General features: G+C 44.0%; 1 protein-coding gene across 1 annotated transcript in view; it reads right to left on the reverse strand.

Annotated features, from left to right (window-relative positions):
- The window catches only part of LOC149462683 (potassium channel, subfamily K, member 16-like), a 50,310-nt gene extending 27,846 nt beyond the window's left edge, over positions 1 to 22,464 (reverse strand). The window contains exon 1 of the mRNA XM_089676531.1: positions 22,020 to 22,464. Coding sequence (XP_089532657.1) covers positions 22,020 to 22,259 — 240 coding nt within the window. The 5' untranslated portion in view covers positions 22,260 to 22,464. The remainder of the gene's footprint in view (positions 1 to 22,019) is intronic.
- Positions 22,465 to 22,697: the final 233 nt, after the last annotated feature.

The raw sequence follows: 22,697 nt of genomic DNA on the forward strand, positions 1-22,697 counted from the left end.
ACAACTGTGTGTAAGAAAAAAAAATTTGTCATTTTCAAAAAATTTGTGGCAAAATATAAAATCTTCCATGGACTCGACATGCCTGTCTGCAAAATCCTTGGGGTGTCTGCCAAAAAGGGGTCATACTACCCTGGCATTTTAGCACCTCAGGAAATGGTATAGGCAGTCAGCAAGTAAAAACTGTGGAAATTCCTATATATATATATATATATATATATATACACACACACACACACACACACACACACACACACGTATATATATACATATACATATATATACACAGTTGCAAGAAAAAGCATGTGAACCCCTTGGGATTTTGTGGAGTTTTGCATGAATTGGGCATAAAATGTGCTCTGAACGTCATCTAAGTCACAACAATAGAAGAACACAGTCTGCTGAACATAATACTACACAAACATTAGATGTTGCCATGGTTTAATTGCACATAACATGTAAACATTCACAGTGCAGGGAGGAAAAAGTATGTGAACCTTTGGACTTAATAACTGGTTGACCCTCCTTTGGCAGCAATAACCTCAACCAAACGTCTCCTGTAGTTGCAGATCAGACCTGCACAACGATCTGGAGTCATTTTGGACCACTCCTCTTCACAAAACTGTTTCAGTGTAGCAATATTCTTGGGATGTCTGGTGTGAATCGCTCTCTTAAGGTCATGCCACAGCATTTCAATGGGGTTGAGGTCAGGACTCTGACTGGGCCACTCCAGAAGGCGTATTCTGTGCTGTTGCAGCCATTGTTTTGTTGAATGACTTGTATGCTTTGGGTCATTGTCCTGTTGCATCACCCATCCTCTGCGGAGCTTCAGTTGGCGGACAGATGGTTGTACGTTTTCCTGCAAAATGTCTTGATAAACTCTGGAATTCATTTTCCCATCAATGACAACAATCTGTCCAGGCCCTGAGGCAGCAAAGCAGCCCCAAACCATGATGCTCCCTCCGCCATGTTTTACAGTGGGGATGAGGTTTTGATGTTGGTGTGCTGGGCCTTTTTTTCTCCACACATAGTGTTGTGTGTTCTTCCCAAACAACTCAATCTTGGTTTCATCTGTCCACAGTATATTTTGCCAGTAGTGCTGTGGAACATCCAGGTGCTCTTTTGCAAACTTCAAACGTGCTGCAATCTTCTTTTTGGACAGCAATGGCTTCCTCCGTGGTGTCCTCCCATGTACTCCATTCTTGTTTAATGTTTTCCTTATTGTAGATGTGTCAACAAAAATGTTAGCATGTGCCAGAGATTTCTGTAGGTCTTTAGCTGACACTCTGGGATTCTTCTTTACCTCATGCAGCATTCTGCGCTGTGCTCTTGCAGTCATTTTTACAGGACGACCACGCCTAGGGAGAGTAGCAACAGTGCTAAACTTACCGTGGACACATGAACATCAAGGCATTTGGAGATACTTTTGTAACCCTTTCCAGCTTCATGCAAGTCAACAATTCTTGATCGTAGGTCTTCTGAGAGCTCTTTTCTGCGAGGCATGGTTCACATCAGACAGTGCTTCTTGAAACCAGTAAACCCAAAACAGGTGTGTGTTTTTTAAGGGCAGGACAGCTGTCAGCAACACATCCAATATCATCACACTGATTGGAGTCAAGGTTGGCTCACTCCTGGCTCCAATTAGCTCTGGGAGAAGTCATTAAGCTAGGGCCTCACATACTTTTTCCTCCCTGCACTGTGAATGTTTACATGTTATGTGCAATTAAACCATGGCAACATCTAATGTTTGTGTAGTATTATGTTCAGCAGACTGTGTTCTTCTATTGTTGTGACTTAGATGACGTTCAGAGCACATTTTATGCCCAATTCATGCAAAACTCCACGTAATCCCAAGGGGTTCACATACTTTTTCTTGCAACTGTAATATATATATATATATATATATATATATATATATATATATATATATACACACACACACACACCATAGTTTGTAGACACTATAACTTTCACACAAACCATAATATACATATATTGGGTTTTTTTTTTTTTACCAAAGACATGTAGCAAAATAAATTTTGGCCTAAATTTATGCCTAGCTTTGAGTTTAGTTGATATTTTTTATAACCAAAAGTGAACAATATTGTTTTTTTTATTTTTCAGTCTTTTTTTCTATATAGTGTAAAAAGTAAAAACTGCACAGGTGATCAAATACCACCAAAGAAAGCTCTATTTGTGTGAAAAAACATAACTTTTGTTTTGGCACAGCATTGCATGACTGTGCAATTACCAGTTGAAATAGCACAGTGCCGAACAGCAAAAAATTGCCTGGTCATGAAGGGGTAAATCTTCCAGAGAGCAAGTGATTAAAAAAAAAAATATATATAACATATATATATATTTTTGACTTTAGTAACACTTTAGGTATTGGATCAACATTACTATTGTGTTTGCTTGTGGTTTTAAGCAGCGTTTTCTGGCCACAAGCAAAATCATTGAACTGCCTATGCTTTAAAGCACAAAACACAAGGCCCGTGGGCCCTCCAGACTATTTCGAGTCATCCTCACACCTCTCCTACAGTATCCCCCTCGTCCCCACCTTGTTTCAGCAGTCGGCAGCAGAGAGGACAGAACACCATTACCAGATACTGCGCTCTCTGTGCAGTCACAGCACCCCTCAGCTCTGTCTCCCCTAGTCTCAGCATTCAGCAGACTCCAGCCCTCCTCTGGTCCTCCTCCAGACCCTGCACTTTCACTGCACCCAGCTTCTTCTAGGCAGCAGCACAAGATAAGGGGGGTGCACTGTGATGTGAGGGAGGATGGGATAACTCAACTTTTGATGGTGGGAGGCTCTTGACATCTCATGTAACACAGTGAGTTGCTCTGGATCTACTTATAATTAGGACAATTATACACTTCTATGCCAGTTGAAAAGGAGGGTCACACACCACAGGTATCATCCACAAGAACTATACAGGAAACTTCTCAGACAGAACACCACCATCGCAGAACCTGTATGAGCAGTCTCTAATAACGTTTCTTGTGGATGATACCAGTGATGTGTGACCCTCCTTATCATTCTTGCATCATCTGCTACAGGAGTTTGTGGGCTCCATGCTGGTCTGCACCTGCCCTTTATTATTTAAAGTGATACTAGAGGCATTTAAAAAAACAAAACAAAAACACATGTCATACCTGTTCTGGGCAGTGGTTTTGCACAGGATCCTCCCCTCCTCCTCTTTCTTCCCCAACCGGCGCTCCTAGCCCCTCCTTCCTGATGAGTGCCCCCAGAGCAAGCAGCTTGCTTTGGGGGCACCCAATCAGGCTTGCTCCTGAGCTGCTGCTCTGTATGTCTATTTACACACACAGAGCAAGGCTCAGCCCTGCCCCCCCCTCTCTTCTCATTGGCTGTGATTGACAGTAGTGGGAGTCTATGGGAGAGCCGCTGCTCTCGTGCACGTCGCTGGATTATGAGGGGGCTCAAATATTGGGGGGGGGGGGGCTCTGCTGCGCACACACACACACACGTTTTTTTTTACCTTTATGCATAGAATGCATGAAGGTTAAAAACCTTGAGCATTTACAACCACTTTAGGTCTTAGGTTGTTACGAACACCAGTAATAAATCGATTGCAGAGGCAAATATTAACATGATAAAGAGTAGATACATTTGTTAGACTTATTGTAACTGCTGTTAGTACTTGTCTATATTATATTAACATACTCTCATAGTGCCTTAGCTGAGATCAATCACCTTGCCTTATCTTGTGTTCATACTGCTTGCAATTTGTCAAGGGCAGAAATCTTTCACCATGTGTCATTTATTAGCTCCTAATTGAACAATTTCCTAACCTCCCCCAGTCCATCCAAATATAAAGTAATTACAGTGCTTGGGACGGCTGGTGAGGGGACAGGCTGGCCATTCCTTGCGTAAAGTGCCATTCCTGTGCTAAATGCATTGCATCTTGAACACGACACCTTAACTAAGGCACCTTACTCTTAACTAAGGCAAGTACAAACTTTAGTGCTCCACTCCAAGTAGCCTGCAAGTGATCTTTCTTCTCCTATCGCTTTCCCTCATCCTCTCTTTTTTTTATTTCTCCTCACTCTCCAACATGCCTTTATTAACTTTTTTTGATATAATGCCCTCCCTCCTCAAAATGTCTTCTTTACCCCTCCTCCACCTCATGACCTGTTCATAATCACCCTCACTTCTGCCCTCTCAATATCATTGCACTTATCTCCTGCTCTCCCTTCGCCCACATAATGTAACTGTTCCAAAATCACTGCGGCATTTGCCCTCATAAATCCTGCTCTCACCTCACCTCCCTCACCCTCCTAGTACTACTAACTTCTGGAGACATTGCCTCAAACCCTGGCCCTCCACCATAAAACTCCCATCCACAGAACCAGCAGTCTTCCTTTCTGTGGCAGCAACCATAACCCTCATGCTCTTATATCAATTCCCCTACTTCCATGTGCGCCAGCCCCTCCCACTATTGTGCCCTCTGGAATGCCCGCTCAGTCTCTAACAAACTCTCTACTGTCAATGGCCTCTTCCTCTCCCACTCCCTCAACGTACTTGCTGTTACCAAAACCTGGCTCTAGGAATCTGACTTTGTCTCCTCAGCTGCACTCTCCCATGGTAGTCTCCTCCGAACACACTCGCTCAGACCCAGTGGACGAAAAGGGGGTGGAGTTGGACTTCTTTACCCACAAAGCAGATTCCAGCTTCTTCCTGCACCCCCCACTCTGTCCCTCTGCTCTTTTGAAGTGCAGTGTATTAGTCTTTTTTCTCCTGTTTGTCTGAGGATTGCAGTTATCTACCGGCCTCCTGGCCCAGTCTCCCGCTTTCTTGATGACTTCTCTTCATGGCTACCCTACTTTCTCTCCTCTGAGGTGCCTGTCAAGATCCTCAGTGACTTAAACATCCCAATCAATGTTAACACCTCAGCCACTTCTCAAACTAACTTAACACAATGGACACAAACCAAACACCTATTTAATGGCAACACCCTCAACCTTGTATTCTCCCACCTATGCACACCATGTAACCTCTCTAACACCCCTTTTCCTCTCTCTGATCACATTTTTTTCAGCTTTACACTCTCCCTGTCTCTTACCTCCAACCAGCAAACAGTTACCCGCAGAAACCTCCACATCAGCCCTTCCCTTCTTCACACCGCTACAAAGTGCCTTTATGATAAAATTGCACCCGTCCTGTCCAAACCTGGCCACATCTGCCTTCAACAACTCACTATCATCCTCCTTGGACGTACTTGCTCCTCTCTTTCTCTACACACAGAACTAGGTCTCGCCTGTCACAACCCTGGCAAACAGATGACACCAGATATCTCAAGAGAAGCAACCGTGCTCTTGAACAAGCATGGCATAAAACTAAATCCCTGAAAGATTTCACCCCCTACAAATCCACCCTTCTCAAATACAACTGCAGCCTCCACACTGAAAAACAAACCTAGTACATAACTCATCAAAACACTCTCATCCAATCCTCGTCAACTTTTTGCTACCCTTGATTCCTTACTCCATCCCCCACTACCTCCACCCACCAGCTTACTTACTGCTCAGGAGATTGCCAGTAATTTCAAGAACAAGATTGACAATTCGTGATGATATCTCCAGTGTGAAGCTTCCTCCCCCAACTAACATATAAGGCCCAACACCACTCAACACTATTCCTCCATCAACCCCGTTACCACCAAGGACATTGCCAAACCCCTTTCCAAGGCTCACCTCACCACCTGTCCCCTCATGATTATTGCGACCTCCTTCCTGCTCTATCCTGAACTCTCTAACCCACATCTTCAACCTTTCCCTCTCCACCGGCACCTTTCCCTCCCTGCTCAAACATCCACAGGTTACCCCATACTTAAAAAACCCTCATTGGACCCCACCTATTTGAATAACTTAAGACCCATTTCCCTGCTCCCATTTGCCTCCAAGGTTCTCAAGCACCTTGTTCACAACCGTATGAGTTGCTACCTTACCGACAACAACCTTCTCGATCCCCTACAGTCTGGCTTCAGCCCACAATATTCCACTGAATCTGCCCTACTAAAACTCACTAGGGACCTACTAACTGTTAAAACCAAATGGCCACTACTACATACTCAAACTCCTAGACCTTTCCGCTTCCTTTGACACTGTCAACCACCATAAACTCTGTAAACTCCACTCCCTTGGCCTCCATGACTCTGCTTTCTTCTGGTTCTCCTCTTACCTTTCTCAGCATACTTTCAGCGTTACATACAACAACAACTCCTCTACCTCTTTCTGTTGGGGTACTCTAAGGCTCTGTCCTTGGGCCCCTCCTTTTCTTTCTCCACATCTCCTCCCTGGGCCAATTGATAACCTCCCATGGACTCCAATACCACCTCTATGCTGATGACACCCAGATCTATCTCTCCACTCCCCAGCTCACCCCCTCAATCTCACGTATCATAAATCTACTGAGCAATATATCAGTATGGATGTCACACCACTCCCACAAACTCAATCTTTCTAAAACCGAACTTGTAATATTTTCTCCTCCCTGGACTTTACCATTAAGATCAACAGCACAACCATTGGTCCTTCCCCTCATGCCAGGGTGCTAGGTGTAATCCTAGACTCTGTCCTCTCCTTTGGGCCCCACATCCAATGACTAGCTAAATCCTTCCGTCTCGACCTCTGCAACATTTTCAAAATCCGCCCCTTCCTGACTAATGATACCACAAAACAACTTATCCACGCCTTGGTTATATCCCGCCTTGATTACTGCAACTCCCTCCTCAGTGGCCTACCATTACACAGGTTATCCCCCCTTCAGTCTATTATGAATGCTGCTGCTGGACTTGTGCACCTTACCAACCGATCAGCGCCTGCTGCCCCTCTCTGCCTTCACTGGCATCCACTAACCAAACGTGTAAAATTCAAAGTAATAACCTCAACATACAAAGCCATCCACCACACTGCTCCCACCTACATCACCAACCTGATCCGCAGATATCGTCTAAATTGTCTGCTCCTCTTGCTCTCTAGCCTCCAGGACTTCTCCAAAGTCACATCCTCTGGAACTCCCTTTCCCATTATATCCAGTCAGCCCCCATGATGTCTGCCTTTAGGCGATCTTTGAAAACTCGCTTATTCAGGAAGGCCTACCCCACCGCCACCTAAGAACTGTACTTGAGTCACCTCCATCCGATCATCACCTGAAGCTATCACCTTTTGTACCACCTCCCCATTCCTTTAGAATGTAAGCTCCACAAGCAGGGCCCTCCTATTCCTTCTGTACTGAACTGTATTGTAATTGTACTGTCTCCCTTTACATTGTAAAGCGCTGCGCAAACTGTTGGTGCTATATAAATCCTGTATAATAATAATTTTATAGTCTTACAGATACAACCGGCCCTTTGAGGGCAACCATAATGCTGATGTAATCTGCAATGAAATTGAGTTGGACACCCTTGCTTTAACTAATTGCCGACCGCAGATAGCCGAATGACGGCTGCACTGCGGCCGGCCAGTTCTGGGTGGACGTCATATGATGTCCTCCCAGAACGCGCTCTCCTGCACGCCCCCCGGGGCGCGCACCCGGCGATCTCCGTGATCGCTGTGTCCTACGGACACAGCTGATCACGTGACGTCGTAAAAGGCCAATCACAGCGGCCTTTTACCACGTGATCAGCCGTGTCCAATGACACGCTGATCACCGGGAAAATGCAAATGCCAGTTCTCGGCTGCACTTTTCTCACGCTGTCAGATCGTGAGGAAAGTACTGCCGAAAACCGGCAGTTGTCAGAGTGGGGATCGGCACCGATCATCAGGGTCACTGATCACCAGTGCCCTGATGATCGGTGCCCAGCAGTGCCACACACAAGTTCCGCCCACCTGTGCCCAGCAATGCACCCACCTGTGCCCAGCAATGCACCCACCTGTGCCACCCAGCAGTGTCACCACCTGTGCCCAGTAGTGCCACCCACCTGTGCCCACCAGTGCCCATCAGTGCAGCCCAGCAGTGCTGCCAGTCAGTGCCCAGCGGTTGTGCCAGTCAGTGCCCAGCGGTTGTGCCAGTCAGTGCCACATATCAGTGCTGTCTACCAGTACCCATTATCAGTGTCGCCTATCAGTGCCACCAATCAGTGCCGCATATCAGTGCCATCTATCCGTGCCACCTCATTAGTGCTGCCTATCAGTGCCGCCTATTCGTGCCACCTCATTAGTGCCGCCTATCAGTGCCCTTCAGTGCTGCCTATCAGTGCCCATCAGTGCTACCTCATCAAACGCACATCAGTGAAGGAGAAAAATTACCCGTTTGAAAAACTTTATAATAGAAACAAAAAAAAAACTTTTTTTTTTTTTCAAAATTTTTTGCACTTTTTTTGCTTATAGCACAAAAAGTAAAGTGCCCAGCAGCGATTAAATACCACCAAAAGAAAGCTCTATTTGTGAGAAAAAAATGATAAAAATTTCATATGGGTACAATCTTGCATGACCGCGCAATTGTCAAAGTGCGACAGTGCTGAAAGCTGGCCTGGTAAATAAGAGGATATAAGTGCCCGGTAGGCAAGTGGTTAAGAGGTAACAGGATGTATAATAAAAACACCCTTATACCTGGTATCATCCTTTCTAAATTCCTTATACAGGAGGGGAGAGAGAAAGCTTACGGGGAAGAGAGCATAGTAACAGATAAATGAGTTATCAGTCTGATGCCATCTTTTACTGCCCAGTCACAGGATGGGAGAGACTTGTGACAGATTGCAGGTGTAGATGCAGTGTTTCGATATGCCCAGGACACAGCAATATTTACATTGTGCAGCATTCTGGTGTCTGCAGCCCAGCCATGGTGACTAAATAGACACATTTCCACCTCATCAAGCTATGCAAACGGTCACAATTCAGCCACATGCTCATATAAACAGGGTGAGTTACCACCATACTTGCACTCCTATCTTAAAGTACATATCGGGCTATGCACACTTAAGAATTTGCATGTTCCAAGTATGCAGTAAAAGCAAACTGAAACAAGCACTCATCAACCTCTTTAGTTATTATGGAGAAATTAATCTTCAAAAGGTTCACAACAGACACACTGAAATCTTAGCTCTTCTATTGCTTTCTACTGCAGCAGTATTTTGACAGCCTGCCAGATTTGTAATGTAAACTTACAGCAGGTACTTGTAAGTGGGGATGAAGTATGGGTTTGGGGTGATTCATCTGGAAGCTACAGCGAACCTCCAGCTGTGCAGGAAGTTATTCATTAGTGGTGGTATTACTATCGCTTCTAAAGAATGACAGCTTTTTTGAAAGCACTTTTTCAGCTTGTTAAGAATTTGTAAATACTTTTATCCCTTTTCTGTTAATGGCTTAGCATGTAGACTGAACTGTGCAAAAATTAATTTGTAAAAAAAAAAAAAAAAAAAAAAAAAACAAAAAAAAAAACACACCACCACACACTTTCCATATAAAGCTTTCACAGTGACTATTGCTAATGGCAATAATCACATGATAAATCCGACATGCTGGTTGTATCCTATTGGACAGACTGAGATTTGAACATCTATGGCCAGCTCAAAACTAAGAATTTTTGCAAATATTTTTCGCCATGTGCTTTGCAATTTATTGTTGAAGGAGATAAATGTTTTATTTTTTTCTACATACTTACCTGTAAAATCCATTTCTTTGAGTACATCACAGGACACAGAGCAGACTATAATCATTACTATCTGGGTTATGCACCACCTATAGGTGAATGGACATTGGAGGATCAAATAGGAAGTCCTCCCCTATATACCCCCCCCCCCCCCATACAGGAAGTACCTCAGTTTTGAAGCAAGAAATGAAATTCCAAAAAGAGAAGAAATGGATTTTACAGGTAGGTATGTAGAAAAAAAAACCCAACATTTCTTTATCGTACATCACAGGACACAGAGCAGGCTATAATCATTACTATCTGGGATATCCCAAAGCAATGCCCTTGAGGGGAGGGAGACACATAACGGAAAAAACTGCCACCAGACCAAAGGACCTATTCTGCCACTTGTAATACACTGCGGCTAAAGGCGGTATCCTCTGTAACTCCATCATCCACTTGGTAGAACTTTGTGAATGTATGAACCAAAGACCATGTAGCTGCCTGAGCCATTGATACCTGATGGCGGATAGCCCAAGATACCCTCCCACTCTTGATAGAGTGCTCTCTCACCCAAAGGGGTGGGACCTTACCCTTCAAACCATAGGCTTGAATGATCAACTGGTGGATCCAATGAAAAATAGTTGACCTAGATGCCGCCTGCCTTTCCTGGGCCCTTCTAGCAGGACAAACCAGGATTCCTGACCTGTGCCGCCAAACTCAAGTAAATCCTGACCACCCAAACTACATTCAGAGTATGCAGCAATCCTTCCCCTGCCGAATGTGGACTAGGAAAAGAGGAAGGCAAAACACTGTCCTGATTCAGGTGAAAACTAGAAACCACTCTATGGATAGGGGAGCAACATCACCATCAAGATACAAGACCAAGAATGGCTCCTTACATGAAAGAGCTGCCAGCTCTGATACTCTTCTTGCCAAAGTGATAGTAACCAAGGAAGCCACCTTCTGAGTCAAAAGAATATTGGAATTTCCCCGAATTGGTTCAAAATGTGGCTTCTGCAAGGACAGCCAAGATCAAGTTCCAAGGACACAAGGGTGGCCTGACAGATGGGACCAACTACATTACACCCTGCACAAAGTATGAATCAAGGGGTAAGAAACAACAGTCTCTGAGAACAAATGGATAGTGCTGAAGCTGACCTTTAATTGTACCTAAGGCCAGTTCATCTCCGCTGATGCCATTACCTAGCTTCACACCAGGTAGATAAGATTTCCAGGTCCTGTAATCGAAGCTTCTTTAAGCCAGGTTCCTGGTTCAACAGTGCGGAGATAACTGGACCCAAGACTCTCTGATCCTTTCAGACCAGGGCTTCAAACCGCCAAGTCTTCAATCCTAGCAATTGTAGACAAGATACATTATTGGACTCCAGACAATAGGTCTGAGTGGACCAGAAGTGTCCAAGCAATAATTGTATTTTTATGATGATCGAGATGAAAAATGTTTTTTTTTATCTTTTTTCTATTGTTATTACTGTGAAAACTATTAATAAATATTTGAATTAAAAAAAAAAAAAAAAAAAAAAAAGAAGTGTCCAAGGAGCCTCTACTGCTAGATTGACTATGTCAGTGTACCAAGCCCTTCTTTGGCTAGGCCAGACAACCACTATTGTCAGTGTTCCCTCCTCCTGGATCTGGCTCAAAGATGTGGCCATAGTTGAATCAGGGGAAGGTATAGATTAGGGAGAACTGGTTCTTAAGGTGTTAGCAGTGCATTTACCCTTCTTGCCTGTGGAACTCTGTCTGGACAAAACCTGTCTAACTTGTAGAACCTGAAGTCCAGTAGATCTACATCCAAAGTTCCCCAACTCTGACAGGCTGCAGAGAATGTCTCGGGATGCAAGGCCCACTTTCCTGGTATTAGCTGCTGAAGACTGGGGAAAAAAACCTTGCCAGTTTTCTATACCTGGAATATGTACTGCTGACAGACAGAAAGTGGTTCACCTTTCCCTGAACCGCATGACTCCTTGTGCCGTCCTGGTGGTTGATATATGCACTGCCGTGTCATTGTCAGACCGAACCCTTACCACAGCCTGTGCAACTGGTTCTTCCAATAATACAGAGCAAGGTGTACTGCCCGAAGGTCCAAAGATATTGATAGGTAGTGTTCCCTCCTGTGCAGAGCCCCCTGAACTGTAGTCACCTCCAAACCAGCCCCCCAACTGGAGAGACTGGGTTTGATTCCCATCTTCCATATCCCTGGAAGAATTCAAGATTCTGAACAACCACCACGAATTTAGACTCTGCAATAGCCCAACAAATCCCTTCGGCAATCCAATGATTGGAGCTTCATGATCCAAACAGACAGCATGGTCCTCTGAAGTGGAAATGCACATAGGAAACTGCTTCAACGTACAATATATACCATTCCCTCATGCAAAGACGTACCAAAGGATAGCTTTTGTTTCTTATATTTCACTTTAACCTTGAAACCGACTGCTCTCTGAGTAAAGGAAAGATTAAAGCAATATGAGATTGACACCTCCCTGTATCCTCATCAAGCCCAATACTGGGGCTAGGAGCTAAGTGAACACTCAGGGGGCTGTGACCAGCCCAAAATGGCAGTGCCACAAAACAAAAATGGCGATTCTTTACTGCAAATTGCAGAAACCATGATGAGCCTGAAAAAAGTTGGCACACGAAAATATGCATCACTGAGGATTATAGACACCTAAAATGTATCTCTTGCAGAGAGGCCATGACTGATCAGACTGATCCCATCTGAAACAGAAGGACATCTAGACATATGTCTAGTGCCTTGAGATCTAAGATAGACCTCACGTCCTTGCTTGGTTTTGGGCTTGAGAACCTGTCGTTTGTCCTACAATAATGTGCCCATAACTTATGCTCCAAGCAAAAATGCAAAAGCAAAAGCCTGATAACTCTATAATGAACCCAGAAGGCCCCAAGAGGCACACTTAACCGATTAGGTTTCTGCCGCTAAAGATGGAGCAAAGTAGCCTCAGGGACTGCCCCAGTATCCTTTGCCTGAGAGTCTTCTCAAAGCACAGTAGCCTCAGACTTAGGAGGGGAAAAGCTTACAGCACCTGGCCCATCCAAGTACTAACCAGGGCTGACCCTGCTTAGCTTCCAAATTCAGACGAGATCAGGCACATTCAGGGCAATGCGGCTGCAGCCCAGCCACAAGGCATAGCTGCACTCCCAGACAAATGCAATGGCCCAGATGGACCTGACCCCACTGGTCCATTGTGATTACCCCACCACCACCCCTCCGAGTGCACTGGACCCAAGGGCAGTGTACCTGCCTTACAGGTGTCTCCCCCTTCTGGGACCATTTAACTCAATGTAGCAACTATATATTGCCATCTAACTATGCAGTCCCGCAGGAATGCAAGTCCATTGCCATGTTGGTCTACATGCAGCTATGCAAGTACACAGGTATGTAGTTATGAAGGTATACAAGTATGCATATATGCAGTTTAGTTTATGCAAGTATACAGGTACTCAATTATGCAAGTGTGCTGATTTATACAAGTACACAGTTTACACAAGTATGCATATAAGTATGCAGTTTATGCAAATATAAGTACTGTGACGGAACCGGACCCAGACTGCACTAGGGTATTTCCATTAAATTCCCGCTTCCCTGTCCGAACACAGATCCACGGACAACACTCTTGAAAAAAAAAAAAACAGGAAATAAATAGACTGCTTTATTTTAACACAGACACAAGATACCGTATTTTCCGGCGTATAAGACGACTTTTCAACCCATAAAAATCTGATGAAAAGTCGGGGGTCGTCTTATACGCCGGTATGCGGCGAGCCGGTGTCAGGACGGCACTTTTTTGAGGGGTGGCGCGGCGCCGCCCCCCTCCTCCTCCAACGGACACTAAGTACAGGGTGGGCAGAGAGGCTGCTGTACCTTACCTGGCTCCGGTCCGACGACGATCCGGTCCAGGAAGCGCGGCTGCTCCTTCTTTCAGTTCGGCCGCTCGGCTCCGCCTCCTCACCGGTGATTGGTCGCCAGCACTGGAGAGGCACACAGGCGACCAATCACTGGCGAGGAGGCGGAGCCGAGCGGCCCCGCGAAAATCGAGCGGCCGAACGAAAAGAAGGAGCAGCCGCTCCTCTCCCCCACTGACACCAACGATGGGGCACTATTCCTCCTCCACACTGACACCAACGATGGGGCACTATTCCTCCTCCACACTGACACCAGTGATGGGGCACTTTTCCCTCCCACTGACACCAACGATGGGGCACTTTTCCTCCCACTGACACCAATGATGGGGCACTATTCCTCACACACTGACACTAATGATGGGGCACCATCATTGGTGTCAGTGGGAGGAATAGTGTCCCATCATTGGTGTCAGTGGGAGGAATAGTGCCTCATCATTGGTGTCAGTGGGAGGAATAGTGCCCCATCATTGGTATCAGTGGGAGGAATAGTGCCCCATCATTGGTATCAGTGGGAGGAATAGTGCCCCATCATTGGTATCAGTGGGAGGAATAGTGCCCCATCATTGGTATCAGTGGGAGGAATAGTGCCCCATCATTGGTATCAGTGGGAGGAATAGTGCCCCATCATTGGTGTCAGTGGGAGGAATAGCGCCCCATCATTGGTGTCAGTGGGAGGAATAGCGCCCCATCATTGGTGTCAGTGGGAGGAATAGCGCCCCATCATTGGTGTCAGTGGGAGGAATAGTGCCCCATCATTGGTGTCAGTGGGAGGAATAGCGCCCCATCATTGGAATAGCATACTGAAATACCATACCATATTGAAATCAAATCTGATGTTTTTTCATTTTTATTTGGTGTGCGTTGGAAGAGGGGTAGTCTTATACGGCGAGTATAGCTCAAACCCTATATTTTAACAGGAAAAGTAGGGGGTCGTCTTATATGCCCAGTCTTATACGCCGGAAAATACGGTATATACATTAAAGGGAACAATTCTCCCCTCCCTGCATAAGGACACAGTTCGGGGCAAACCAAATCTAGCAACAAGAAACACATCAGCAGACACCCCCCACCAAGCCAATTCACAAACACATACATCCCATAATAGTTTGCTCCCAAGCAAGACACACAATAGAACAATGGGATGCAATCACATAACACCAAACAATCCACAACCCCCACCCATCTCCTATACATGTATACACAATATCAGGACATTTCACCCTGCACCCCTAACAGGCACAGGGTGACTTCCACATAAGAGGGATATGGGGAGCTGAGACAGGGGTCTCCCCACCTCTCTAAAGTGAGCTGTATTCCATGGGCCCCCCACCCAAAGTGACTCCCGTCACAAGTACAGTATGTAGTCTATGCAAGAATGCACTTAAGTATGCATGTATATATGCAGTTTATGCATTAAGTATGCATGTACATAGTTTATGCGATAAGTATGTATGTAGTAAATGCCTTATTTATGCATGCACGAATGCAGTTTATGCGTTATGACACAGGTAATGCAATTATAATTGCACAGGTATGTATGCAATAATGTAATACAATGCTGCAACTGCCCAGCTTTCTAGAAGCATATTGTTTCCTCAAAGAACTGTGTCAAACTTAATTGTACTTGGTTGAGTACTAGACTTGCAAGACTAATCAAGCACATATGCATCAAGGTCAGTCTGAATGCAGCCTCTATGCTGCTCCTGTAAGCTCCTGCAGACCAAATGTGAGCTACTCGGGTGACTCAACTGGTTAAGTGCACCGATACCCCTGCAGGGGTGTATCAAAAACAGTTGTACAAGCCCCCTGGAATTATGCAGACTAATGCAGTGTATAATCGTGTCCTGTCTGGTCATGCAGCTCCTCCACCGGTAATATGCACACATTCTCATCCAGTCAGCTAAGCATCAGCCAACATGTGACTACAAACCATAAGCCAGAATGGCCACCCCCCCTAATTCCCTGTCTCCACTGTACAAGAATAGACTATAGAGACTGGGACTGCTGCCTCTAATGGTTGGAAGAGAAACTACAGCACAATACTCCTTCAAGAGAGCATAGTCCACCAAACCAAAGAGCACACTGCCCCCATTGGCCGCCGGGAGAATAAAGAAATAGTCAGACTTTAAACAAAACAATCCAATGTAAACTTACCATTCCCACCAAAGTCTTTGTCATAAAAATCCTTCAAGGACTCTGTCCTCCTATTTTTTTCTCTGGGTCCATGCCTTGAATCTGTATAGCACCCTGTCAGAAAGCACCTTAGTCAGATAATAACTGCTCAGGATTCAGTTATGCAGGATCCAGCACCGTAAGACGACATTACAGGCAATACCTGTGTCTTCCATCTTCACAACAGGGTCGTGTGACATCAATTTTTGCGTCCAGCCATTAGAATGGATCCGATTATGCAGTCCCTTGATTCCTATTAGAACCTTTTTGAGAACCGGCAGTACACTTACAGGGAGCTGAACTTCAGTTACCATCATCTCCAAGACAATGGCAAACAAAAAAAAACAAAAAATGGGAGGCGCTTCTTGTATAGGAGGGGTCATATAGGGGAGGACATCCTGTTTAATTGATCTGACAGTGTCTATTAACCTAAAGGTGGTACATAACCCAGATAATAATGATGATGGAGTTACAGAGGATACTGCCTTTAGCCGCAGTGTATTACAAGTGGCAGAATAGGTCCTTTGGTCTGGTGGCAGTTTTTCTGTTATGTGTCTCGCTCCCCTCAAGGGCACTGCTTTGGGAGATCCCAGATAGTAATGATTATAGCCTGCCCTGTGTCCTGTGATGTACAATAAAGAAATGTTGGGGTTTTTTCTACATACGTACCTGTAAAATCCATTTCTTCTCTTTTTGGAATTTCATTGCTTGCTACAAAACTCAGGTACTTCCTGTATAGGGGCGGGGGGGGGGGTTATATAGGGGAGGACTTCCTATTTGATCCTCCAATGTCCATTCACCTATAGGTGGTGCATAACCCAGATAGTAATGATTATAGCCTGCACTGTGTCCTGTGATGTACGATAAAGAAAAAAATTGTAATACATGTCCAATATTTTTAAAAAGTACAGGTCTCCCCTTGCATACATTTGCAAATATACTGGAAAACCTGAATGCCATCCTCAAGGTGCCTATGTACACTTTGGCTCCTACTATAATCCATAGGAGCATCCATACTAGGATCTATGGAGTAACGATTAAGGGGTAGACTCAATGCAGATTCAGATCGTACACATGCAGCAGAAGAAAAAGATTAACTGAAAAAAGTACAATAAATGTGCAGGAAATTCACAATGAGACAGGTCAATAATGATGTACACTACAGAAGTTCCATAACATTCAGCCAGGAAAACACATTAAAACCCATTTGAAGGATTTCTGTATTTATTAATACGTGGGAAAGTCAGGATGCCTCGGTTACATTCTATAAAGGTCTTTCATTGTGAATGAATATTTTACAATGCAGAATGACAAGTAGAAAGTACAGCCCTGCCCTAGAGACAATCTGTAAGCCCTGCCAAATAAGACTTTAAAGGATCATAAGATTAGAATATAACACAGTATCTAAAGCCAAAACTTTTTTTTAAGTTTTCAAATGTGTGGTTAAGAGTTAAAACCCCTGTTAGGCTTTTATTACTGCCTGGGTCTCTGTTAAGGAGATTCACCCTCTCTAATTGTCATGTGGGCCATTGTCATCGGAACTATATACACTATGTTGCCAAAAGTATTGGGACACCCTTCCAAATCATTAGATTCAGGTATTCCAATCACCTCCATGGCCACAGGTGTACAAAATCAAGCATGTAGGCATGCAAACTGCTTCTACAAACATTCGTGAATGAATGGGTCGCTCTTAGGAGCTCAATGAATTTAATCGTGGTACTGTGATAGACTACCATCTGTGAAAGTGGAAGGCCACATAAAAATGACAGAGCGGGGTCAGCACATGCTGAAGCGCACAGTGCGCAGAAGTTGCCAACTGTCTGCAGAGTCAATAGCTAAAGACCTCCAAACATCATGTGGCCTTCAGATTAGCACAACAGTGCGTAGAGAGCATCATGGAATAGGTTTCCATAGCTGAGCAGCTGCAGCCAAGCCTTACATCACCAAGTGCAATGCAAAGCATTAGGTGAGTGGTGTAAAGCACACTGCCACTGGACTCTAGAGCAGTGGAGACATGTTCTCTGGAGTGACCAATCACACTTCTCTGTCTGGCAATCCAATGGACATATCTGGGTTTGGCGGTTGCCAGGAGAACGGAGCTTGCCTGACTGCATTGTGCCAAGTGTAAAGTTTGGTGCAGAGCGGATTATGGTGTGGGGTTGTTTTTCAGGTGTTGGGCTTGGCCCCTTAGTTCCAATGAAGGAAACACTTAAGATGTCAGCATGCCAAGACATTTTGGACAATTTCATGCTCCCAACTTTCATGGAACAGTTTGGGGATGACCCCTTCCTGTTCCAACATGACTGCACACCAGTGCACAAAGCAAGGTTCATAAAGACATGGAGGAGTGAGTTTGGGGTGGAGGAACTTGACTGGCCTGACCTCAACCCGATAGAACACCTTTGGGATGATATAGAGTGAAGATTGATAGCCAGGCTTTCTCGCCCGACATCAGTACCTGACCTCACAAATGCTGGAAGAGTGGTCAAACATTCCCATAGACACACTCCTAAACCTTGTAGACAGCCTTCCCAGAGTTGAAGTTGTTATAGCTGCAAAGGGTGGGCCAGCTCAATATTGAACCCTATGGACTGGGATGCCATTAAAGTTCATGTGCGTGTAAAGGCAGGCGTCCCAATCTTTTTGGCAATATAGTGTAGGAGGGAAGATCCAAACTTGTGATTATTCACAAGAACAAGTGTGGAAATCTACCAATGGAGGACATTTGTTCTGCTGATAACTAAGAGGGCATTTTCCTTACTTTGGACAGAGTCTTTTACTTCCTGTTGAGTCTACTGGCCAGGAAGTAAAGGGAAATATCCACACTGGTACACAGATTTCACATTTTTCTTTTTTTTTTTTTGCCAAGGCTTTTATCAATTCTTTGTTCTATTTAAAGTGATACCAAAAGGCAAATTAAAAAAAAAAATTATATATATATATATATATAAATAATCACAAACATGTCATACTTACCTGCTCTGTGTAGTGGTTTTGCACAGAGCAGCCTCTGGTCCCTGTTGGCGCTCCTGGCCCCTCCCTCCTGTTGATTGACCCCACAGTAAGCAGCTTGCTATGGGGGTACCTGAGCAAGCTCACTCCAGAGCTGCTGCTCTATGAACTTACAGAAAAGATAGCGGCCTTGGCCTCACCCTCTCTACTTATTGGCTCACTGGCTGTGACAGACAGGCAGCTCCCGCTGCTATTTCAGCCAATGAGGAGGAAGCGACCCAGGAGAGACACTGCTCTTGTGCACATTGGTTTGGTGGACAGAGATGGGGCTCAGGTAAGTATTGGGGGGGGGGGGGGGGCGGGGAGTCTCCTACACAGAAGGTTTTTTACCGTCATACATAAAAAAAAAAAAAAAAAAAAAAAAAAACCACCTTGAGCCTTTACATCTACTTTAATAAGAAAAAAAATGTAGAATATTAAAACACCCCTCAATCATACTTTTGCTATAGGTTTTACATAGTTTCACCAAAAATATTCCTTTGAAAAACTTACTGCAATACAACTCAAGGTTGACCCCCAATCAGTGGAAAATTACCTCCCTGCTAAGTGTGAGCTTTCCTCTAAACACACCCCTTATTGCTGTCATGTATTAACCCCTTTGAGTGGTTAATGCCAACTCCAGATTCCCCCCTATCCTTCCCTCCCCCCACCCCTTTTCACTTTTTTTTCTATTTTCCCACATTTCCTTATCGAACACTCCTATCCCCCCCCCCCACCCATTTTATTTTATTTCCATACACACAAATGCATTGGGAACACTACACATTCTATTCCAAATCAAAACATGAAGAAAAATATATCAAAATTTGTGTTGTTCCTCTAAAGAAATTGAAGAAAAGTGAATATTAGACTGTTCAAAAAAAAAAAAAAATAGCAGTGTTTGTTTTCTTCTTTACAAACTCAAACATTCACTATATAAACTGAAAAATTATTGAAGATTTTGCTTTCCTTTGAATCACTTAATGAATATTTCGTTGTATAATCACTGTTTCTGAGAACTGCTGTACATCTGTGTTGCATGGGGTCAACCAACTTCTGGCACCTGTGAACAGGTATTCCAGCCCAGGATGATTGGACTACATTCCACAGTTCTTCTCTATTTCTTGGTTTTGCCTCAGAAACTGCATTTTTGATGTCACCCCACAAGTTTTCTATTGGATTAAGATCCGGGGATTGGGCTGGCCACTCCATAACGTCAATCTTGTTGGTCTGGAACCAAGATGTTACACGTTTACTGGTGTGTTTGGGGTCGTTGTCTTGTTGGAACACCCATTTCAAGGGCATTTCCTCTTCAGCATAAGGCAGCATGACCTCTTCAAGTATTCTGACGTATTCAAACTGATCCATGATCCCTGGTATGCGATAAATAGGCCCAACACCGTAGTATGAGAAACATCCCATATCATGATGCTTGCGCAACCATGCTTCACTGTCTTCACAGTGTACTGTGGCTTGAATTCAGTGTTTGGGGGTCGTCTGACAAACTGTCTCCGGCCACTAGACCCAAAAAGAACAATCTTACTTTCATCAGTCCACAAAATGTTGCGCCATTTCTCTTTAGGCCAGTCAATGTGCTCTTTGGCAAATTGTAACCTCTTCAGCACGTCTTTTTTTCAACAGTGGGACTTTGCGGGGGCTTCTTGCAGATAGCTTGGCTTCACATAGGCGTCTTCTAATTGTAACAGTACTCACAGGTAACTTTACACCTTCTTTGATCTTCCTGGAGCTGATTGTTGGCTGAGTCCTTGCCATTTTGGCTATTCTTCTATCCATTCCAATGATAGTTTTTCGCTTTCTTCCTTGTCTTTCAGGTTTTGGTTGCCATTTTAAAGCATTTGCGATAATTTTAGCTGAGCAGCCTATCATTTTCTGCACTTCTTTATATGTTTTCCCCTCTCCAATCAACTTTTTAATCAAGGTACGCTGTTCTTCTGAGCAATGTCTGGAACGACCCATTTTCCTCAGAATTTCAGAGAGAAATGCACTGTAACCAGCATGTACAACATTTGCTGCCTTCCTTCCTTAAATAAGGGCAATAATTGCCACCTGTTTTTCAAAGAATGAATGACCTCACTAATAGAACTCCACACTGCTATTATTTTGAACATGCCCCTTTCAATTAGTGATTCAATGACACAGAATCAGCAGCATGCATGTTATGACTGTTGGGTCTGTTGGATTTCTATTACTCTATTAGACCTGCTAGTAAATTATTTGCCATGTAGAAATATCATTTCTACCAAAAACAGTGATTGATCAGGTTAGTGATGTCCAACTGCTATTATTTTGAACACAACTGTATGTTACAATCCCTAGTTACCCACCCTTTTCCTATCCCTCTTGCTGTTACCCTTACGTACAAGGAGCAAACCAGATTATAAAAACAAATACATGTCCATCCTGGATTGGCAATTAGCTAGCCCTGCCTCCACAAATACAGAACTCAAAGCTGTACTATTATATGTACTAAATGTTGCCTTTCAACCTGCCCATAGGATTACATACCTTACATGTATTCAATCTGTATATGTACATGATCTAAGTAACCAATGCTTGTTTTATGTTATTTCAATGGAAAAACTATTACAAGAGAAAATTATGTTTTGGCTTTAGATATACCTTTGAAGGATAAGTTCTCCTTTAGGTGCATTTTAAACCCATATTTAAGGTGTAACATGCTCCTATACACCCACCTCCTGCCGCTGCCAGTGCTCCCCTCTCTGTGACAGCAGACGGGGGATCTTCTCCACGTTCCTGCTGTCACAATTCGAAAACAGTGCAGCCATGCACACAGCCACATCATTCATTCACAGTTTCCTGTGAATTAATAGACTACAAGTACCACCAGTCATTGTGGCTGACTGCCTGTAGTTCTCAATGAACTGCGATGTTACTGGTGAACACTCTTGTAGTTCGATTCTTCCTGTCATTTTATAACTGCCTGCCTGTATGGGAGGTATGGGAAGACAACATACTGAGAGTCTGCAGGATTCAGGCATCGCATCTGCAAGCTGTTGATCAGGGATGCAATGTAAAAAAATAAATTCACATTTTTTTTACCTGCAAAAAGATGTGCATTTATTTATTTTAGAAAAGGTGAACTTATCTCTTAGTTGAATCAAGTGATCTGAATGATTATACTTGCCTAGGGTTCACTTTTTATATCCCCATTCCATCAACAACCCATCTTGCCCATCTGTGTAGAATTGTAACCATGATGACAAATGAGAAACAAATGGGAGATATACACCATCTCATCATTCTTGGACCATTAATATTCCAAAACTGGTTTCCTTACCTTAATCAGATGTTCCACAGCATCTTGTGTGAGACATGTATAGTTATTCAGGAAGTCCAGCCGATGGCGCTCCATTTCCTCCTTTACATTTGACTCTGACTCTTGTTCCAGCATCTGAAAAACCATCGCCCCAACCAGCAAGTACACAAAAAATCCAACAGCCAGCAGGGCACTTTTTAAGAGCCCAGAAAACATTTTGCTTCTTTTCTTTCCAGTGCTTCTTTTTTCAGCCGTTTCCATTGTCACAGCACTTAAACTGACTGTGAGAATCAAGAAACTCAGTGCCCTAAATGGAATATACCTGAGCGTTTGTTTGGAGGGTCAAAGACCTGTCTTTCCCAATGGGCGTCCGTTTATGGTAGCAAAAGACTTCACAGGGAGAGTAAGGGAGGAGCCATGAGCTCTTTCTGTAAACTCTTTGTACTTTGAATTCTGACACAGTTTACATTTCCTGCAAATATAAGTAGGACAGAGCAATTATTGCGCAAGAAGTTGAAGTGACATGTACTAAAAGAAATTCTTATCATAGTTTACATGGTGGATCTGCCTTTAGTTGTGTCTAGCAATAGAATCGGTGCCATCTGCTAGAGAAGACCTGTATTGTCTGTGGATTTATAAAGGACAAAATAAAATGAGCCAAAGAGCCCAGTCAGTTATTTCAGAATTTAAATGAAAGGT

Source organism: Staurois parvus, unplaced genomic scaffold (genome assembly GCF_062004578.1).
Source record: "Staurois parvus isolate SC_StPar_1 unplaced genomic scaffold, SC_StPar_1.0 ptg000171l, whole genome shotgun sequence".
Lineage (NCBI taxonomy): Eukaryota > Metazoa > Chordata > Amphibia > Anura > Ranidae > Staurois > Staurois parvus.